Consider the following 7,143-nt stretch of genomic DNA (forward strand, 5'->3'; position numbering starts at 1 on the left):
TATTTGTTCAGAGGGGTTTTCTCGATTAAAGCACAAAGAGGGTTCCCGGCCACTGGAAGAAATACTCGAGAACGACACGTACAACAAATATTTGTTCAGAGGGGTTTTCTCGATCAAAGCACAAAGAGGGTTCCCGGCGACTGGAAGAAATACTCGAGAACGACACGTACAACAAATATTTGTTCAGAGCGGTTTTCCCTGTTGAATATGAAAACGTATCCCTGTGAACACTGGTACATCCAAAAAAGAGAAGGACTTACCACGGTATGATATTTATCTCAAGGTCGCTTCCTTGTACATTCTTCGAAATTTTGGGGACCGCCCTGATTTGTTTAAATTGAAACATTTTATGAACGAAACACCTTAACTGTTACGTATAAATTAAATACGTTCATTAAATTGCAAGGGAATTTTAGTATGACTCGCGGTAGCTACTGTTTATATTGTGTTAATAATTTGTGTAGAGCTATAGAAATATTTAAAATATTGCAAAGATTGTCTGTAAAGAAAAATTAATGTATATGAAATATGCAATATTTGTCATAAATAATTTGTCTTTATTTTTCGTTAATTCGATAATTTACTTGCGCAAGGGTTGAAACCATAGACATAATAAAGAAATAGACACCTTACGCGTAGTTTGATCTGCCAAAAATATACGGGAGCAATAACTAGCAAACAACTGGCAGTTGTTTCGTATTCCTGGGATACTACGTGTAAAGCGCCACTTAAGTTGGGTGGCGCTTTAGGCTAGGCGCCCACTGGCTCTCCGTTTCGTATCCGTCCTGCCTTCCACAAGGCATTGCCTCCGTTACGAAGCAAAGGCATATGAAAGGTAGGACGGAGACATTACGAAGAGCAGTGAGCGCCTGGCCTTACACGTAGTACCTAACGCTTAAGAATATTGAAAAACGGGTAGTACGTTTATGTTAGCTAACATGTTTTATAATTAAATACCCAAGTTTTTGAGATTTTTTATTAAAAAAGTAGTAGTAAAAGAGTTTTCTACTGAAAATCTGTTTTATTTGGTAAAAATGGTTTATATTTGTGCTTTTACGAATTGCAATAACTTTTCAACAAGTAAACCAATACCAGAAAAGGTTTCATTCCAAAAGTAGGATTAAATTATAATATTATTTAGATAAATATTCCTTATTCCCCACATTTACACGGTAACCACCAAGCAGCGTTGCCTTGGTTGTTCACCACCCTATCTTAACACGTTAACCACCCAGCAACGTTGCCTTGGTTGCTTACTGCCCTACCTTTACACGTTCACCAAACAGCAGCGTAGCCTTCGTTGCTCACCGCCCTATCTTTCCACGTTCACCGCCCAGAAGCGAAGCCTTGGTTGCTTACCACCCTACCTTTACACGTTCACCGCACAGCAGCGAAGACTTGTTTGCTCACTGCCCATACCTTTACACGTTCACGCTTAGAAACGTTGCCTTGATTGCTCACTGCCCTACCTTAACTCGTTTACCGCCCAGCAGCATAGCCTTGGTTTCACAGCGCCCTACCTTTAAACGTTAACACCCAGCAACGTTGCCTTGGTAGCTCATCGAACTACCTTTACACATTCACCGCAAAGCAGGTAAGCCTCGGTTGCTCATCGCCCTACCTATACACGTTTACCCCCCCCCCCCTGAACGTTGCCTTGTTTGATCACCTTTACAAGTACCCCGCTCAGCAGCATAGCCTTGATTACTCACAGCCTTACCTTGAAACGTGTACCAATCAACAGTGTAGCATTGGTTTTTGACCGCTTTACCTTTAAACGTGTACCACCCAAAGGTGTTGTCCTGTTTTCTCACCACCCTACCTTTTTACGTGAACCGTTCAATAGTCTAGCCTTCGTCGCTCCTCACCCTACCTTTACACATGCACCGCTTAAAAGCGTAGCCTTGGTTGATCACCGCTGTAGCGGGTGGTCGCGGATGCGTTCGGCTACAGTAAAATAACCACGGCGAAAGAATTACACTCGTACTATTTCAACATAATAACGAAGTTTATTTAACAATAAAGGAGAGAGTGACCTCTCTCTTCAGAGTCTCAGTCCAAACTTGACCCAAGCCTCGAAAAAGGTTCCCTTTTTCGAGGCCAGGGTAAGAATTACATTAATTTCCAAAACTAGGTTTAATCGAGCAAAGAGTGGTTTGCCCCGGCTACGGGTATACAACAATTTGCAGTGGCGCTTGACAGCTCTGGGGTAAAATGATTATCTCCATTTATGGGCGTGAAGAGTTAGGGGGAGTCAGTAGGTGGAACCGCTACGGTCCGGAGTTGCTCACCACATCCCCCCCCCCCAAGGTCGGTTATACGGTGGTAGAATCGACATGATTACATGATGAGGAACGACATCGATAAAAAATTAAAAATCGGTATACAATGAAATCCGTTAGATGTCGCCTCGGTAAAGAAAATAACAATATTTTCATATTACATTTGAGAGTTATTGAAACCAAGCTATAAACAATTTGAGACTTAGAAAAAATATATAGGAGGGGTTATACAACCACCGTGTCTGTCTGTGGGTCTGTTTGTCAGGCCTGCGAACGCGTTCGCATTTTCGGTGCAAAGTGTAATCACTGCGTACGCAGTTTGTCGAAGGGTTGGCAAAACCACCGTGTGACGGTGAGCGTTAACGGATTAATTTGCGGTTTGGTTTGAATGGTGTTTTTTCGCTCACCGTCATGACGGTTTGGTGTATTACGTTTTTGTAATGTTTATGCGTAGGTTGTGAGTGTTGAGTTTGTGTTCTGATGGTTGTGCATGTTGAGTCTGTTGTGTTTGTATGGGCGTTTTCTCTCCAACTTCTTCTTAATGACTTTGGGACGGACCGAGTGCTGAGTGTAATGCTACCTCTCAACGTCCAATGGCAGGGTTTCCACCAGTTGTACACGGTATTCGTCTTAGTATCAATTTGTGATCGCATCGGGCGGGATTTGAACCCGGGACCTCCTGCTTGACAGGCGGACGTTCTACCACAGAACCACCGACACTTGTTACGCTTTATTGAAAATTAGACCTTCAGCTTTATCGGAAGCGTATTTAATAGAGTACGAAATTTTGGTTTAATTGAAATAGAATTGAAATTATTGCATCGAAGAAATTCTAATTTAGCGTTTCTCTATTGATTAAAAACAAATGCGCCACCCAGGTTTCGAACCCAGACCATTCGGCTTGGCAGTCGAGCGCTCTACTACAGAACCACCGATAGCTGCTTTGGTTCACTGAAATTAAGGCAAGCATCGTAAGCATAATAGGTAATAAAGTCTTTTTTTATTAATGAATTTATGAAGGCCTAATCTGTTTTTTTTTTACGAATGAAATTTTAAAGGTTAAATCTTGTTTTAGCGCAGTCAGCCGAGATAAGAGGGTTAAAGGGTAGACCCTGTGCTCTCTGTGCTTTGTTAATGGTAAGGTTTTTGCTTCTTGTAAATATATTTGGTGTGGATATTTGGATATCTACGATTTCTAACGCAGTCAATGATTTCCTGGGTGTGCGAGTCATTATATGATATTGGAAATTGGACGGCATTGGTCTTTTTCATGCGGTATGTGTCACAACGTCAACTGGAAGTCTACGAGTGTTGAAATAAAATGAGCGTTAAAGATGCGGCAAGTATTTCGTAAGCGAGAAAAATACAATTACCATCTGTAGATATTTCTTTCATTAAAATTTGCTTAGTATTATATTCAACTGATAAACATGTACTGTAAAAAGGGTTAAATTCATTTGTGCATTGTTTTAGTAAGTCTAACTCGCTGTTGTAACTACTTAATTTATAATATTCTAAATAAATTAAACTTGATTTGTTCGTCTCAATTATTTAAATTAAAATTAAAATTTTATACCTGGCAGGGTTTGAACCGAGAATACGTTTTTCGTAAATAACTCTGAATTGCGGAGATATCTTTGGGGGTCATGTCGAGAAATTAGTACCACTAGGGACCATTCTTCCGAGGAGAGGTATATTTTGGCTTGCCAACTTGTTAATAACACCTTCGACGTGACGGTGGTCCTTATCGTAGGCGCGTTTTTGCGTGTCATGGGCTTTGGCGCGCGCCAACTTGACGTTGTCGGTAATGACTTCGACTTTCTTTTTTAAATCGTCGACGTATTGGGCCGTGGTTGTGGAGTCATTGGTTCCGGTTTTCTCTAGAACGTGCTGCAGCGGCAACTTCATGTCCCGTCCGGTCAGCATAAAATGGGGACTGTACCCGGTCGAGGAGTTGATCGTGAGGGCGAACTGGGGTAAGTTTCCGTCCCAAGTTGCGTGATTGTCCTCGACGTATGACGCGATCATTGTTTTAAAAGTGTGGTTAGCGCGTTCCCTGAAATTGGCTTGGGGTGGTACGGAGTTGTGTTATTAATTTTAACTCCCTAATCAGTACAAGCTGCTACGAATTGTTTTGAAGTAAATTGCGTTCCCCTGTCCACGATGAGAATTCGGGGGACCACATATCGCGGGGAAACCTCCTCGGAGAGTTTCTTAGCTATACAAAAGGCGAACATTTCGATGTATTTCGCGAAATTATCAATAACTACTAGCAGATATTCGTTCCGTTTGGTACTTACCGGAAAAGGGCCCATGAGGTCAGCCGCGATGGTTTCCCAGGGTTCGGTGGGTTCGACTGTAGATAGGAGTCCCGCCGGTTTGGTATTGCTAATTTTATATTTTTGACACGTGACGCAAGAGGTCACATAGGCCTTACAGTCGGCTGCCATGCCATCACAGTACGCTGTATTGCGCAATCGAAAGAGAGTTTTCTCGAATCCAAAATGGCCAGCCGTGGGGTGGTCGTGCAATTCGTATAATACCGCGTTTTGAATGGAAGAGGGTATTACGGGGCGCCACGCGATGGGCTCGGCTATTCTTTCCATGTGTTTACACGAGCGACTTTCGATTAACCGAAATAAGACATTTTCGTCCGAAATACAATAACGCCCAGATTTGCGTTTGATTTTTCTGCCTAAGTTCACGGTGGTTCCCCAATAGTTAAATAGGTTTTCATGGCTTTAATTTTTTCATCTTTATCCTGAGCGGCGGTGTAGGTCTCTAACTAGGTTTACCTGCTGGGTGGTCGAGGCGGTTGGAAATAACGTGTTTGCAACCGCTACCGTGGGACTTATGTCATACACGCAAGTACTGAATTCTTCGAACCTCGTAGAGTCGGTTGGGTAATCGTCGTCAGTATCGAAGGAGTTGCGGGATAGGGCGTCCCCGACGACATTTTCGCGACCCTTTCTATGGACGACCGTAAAGTTAAACTCCTGGAGGCCTATTCTACTCGACTCGTTAGGCTTTTGAACGACAAAAAAAGTCGTTTACAAAAATTTGTCGCTTAAAGATAAAAATGGAATTCTACTCCGTCGCTAAATTTTTTCTCGTTAGGTAACTACCAGAATTTATCGTTCAGTGAACGACATGGTCTGATGGTGTAGTTAAGATCTCACCGACCAATCTTCTCAATAAAATGGCGGAAGCAGAAATCGAATTGCATAGGTTAGGTCGTCGAGATATATAAGAAGACAAAGAGTGATAAGAGATGAATCACAAGCTTTCGAATTAAATGACCCTTTTTTGTGGACCACTTCCATCACTGTTTAGCATGTTAGCTAATTTTTCCCACATTAAGCCTTTTTTTTTTGTTTGTGAACGTTGGCGATTGTTTTGATGATAAAAACTCCGGATTACTACTCATATAATTCAACATTATTTCTCTTTGTATATCCGATATTTTCCCAAAATCTGCGATAAATTCGTGATACCAACCACACATGCCGAGAAAAGATCGAACTTCCTTAAGGGTTTGGGCTTAGGGTGTTCCATTATCGCGACCGTAGAAGAGGGGTCTATTCTTATACCTCCGTGGCTCACTTTGTAGCCCAAGTTCGTCACCACTTTCTTAAGTAATACGCATTTATAACGTTTGCAAGTTAAGCGGGTCTCGCGAAGACGCTGAAAAATGGATTTGAGAACAACAAGGTGGTCCTCTAAAGCATAGACGAAGAACGGGTAACGTTCTTAGTCTATGTCTAAAGTACGCGTTTTGGACAAAATATCGTCAAAGTACAGCTCAAGTACTGTGGTCAGTTCCTCCTCGAAAATACCATCCATACACCTCTGAAAAGTGGCGGGGGCGTTAATGAGGCCAAATGGCATCACGGTGAACTCGAAGAGTCCCTTATGAGTAACAAAGGCAGTGTATTGTTTACTAGACTCCTCGAGTTCAATTTGCCCAAACCCATCCCACAATTCCCAAGCGAAGAAATATTTAAAGCCGAAGAGTCAATTGAGTTGCGCTCGAATTAAAGGGACGGGATAGTTATCGGGGATGACCACCGAGCTCAAGTCGCGGAAGTCCCCGCAGAAACGGAAGCCACCGCCTTTCTTTTTAGCGAGCAAGATGGGGGAAGAATAAGGGGAATGACTTTTACGAATAATCCCGTCCACGAGCATTTGGGCTATCTGAGCGTCGACAAATGCGCGTTTGGGGGGAGAAAGAGGCGATGGCCGAGCTTTATATGGAACGTTAGTGGTTAATGTAACCGAATGTTTCACGACATTTGTCCGAAAAAACATCGGGGTACTCGGCTATCAGTTTATACACTTTATCTAGGCACTCTAATTCTTCTACCGTAGGAGGTTCACCGTCTTTGAGACCAACCCTTTTTTCATGAATACTACTAACTTTCGCTTTTGCTATAGGAGCATCTACGGTAGGCCCAGTCAGATCAACGGCGCCGCAGAACCTGGCGCCGAAGCTGGTGTCATTCGTGGGGCAAGGGGGGCGCATTAATAGAACGAGTTTTGAAGATTTTTCCAAACGGCTCGGAGAGAGAGAGTGTGACAAAGACTATATAAATTCTTACATAGACTGGCCTGTTCTATGGAGCGTTAGTTGATCGGATATTTTTCCAGAATCAGCGCCACCAAGTAACCGTGGACGGTACTAATCATAAAAAAATTTAGTCGTGCTGGTCGGACCGCCGAAAACGGCTTTGTAGAAGCCACATGTTTGTCACGTGCCTTAAATTTTTTCATTTTTCTTTTGTTAAGTAAAATATAATTTCTTAAAAGAATGGATCACGAGAAAAGATTAATCAGCAAAAGTTGTTCTTTTTGTGCTTTTTTA

General features: G+C 42.4%; 1 protein-coding gene across 1 annotated transcript; it reads right to left on the bottom strand.

The window, feature by feature from the left end:
- Positions 1 to 6,296: 6,296 nt before the first annotated feature.
- On the bottom strand, positions 6,297 to 6,804 carry LOC149946560 (uncharacterized). The gene is made up of 2 exons (XM_090170816.1): positions 6,570 to 6,804; positions 6,297 to 6,526 (listed from the first exon to the last, which is right to left on the bottom strand). Exons 1-2 carry the CDS (start codon positions 6,802 to 6,804, stop codon positions 6,297 to 6,299), a joined length of 465 nt encoding a protein of 154 aa, XP_090026942.1.
- Between the last annotated feature and the right edge of the window lie 339 nt (positions 6,805 to 7,143).

Source organism: Leiobunum rupestre, chromosome 4 (genome assembly GCF_980474605.1).
Source record: "Leiobunum rupestre chromosome 4, qqLeiRupe1.1.hap1, whole genome shotgun sequence".
NCBI classification, from domain to species: Eukaryota; Metazoa; Arthropoda; class Arachnida; order Opiliones; family Sclerosomatidae; genus Leiobunum; species Leiobunum rupestre.

Bases quoted from the DNA above. Each gene is read 5' to 3' on its own strand.
- LOC149946560 (XM_090170816.1), bottom strand. From the start codon at position 6,804: ATGCGCCCCCCTTGCCCCACGAATGACACCAGCTTCGGCGCCAGGTTC. The intron at 6,527-6,569 runs GTGAAACATTCG...TTCCATATAAAG, and splicing joins TGTTTTTTCGGACAAATGTC to CTCGGCCATCGCCTCTTTCT.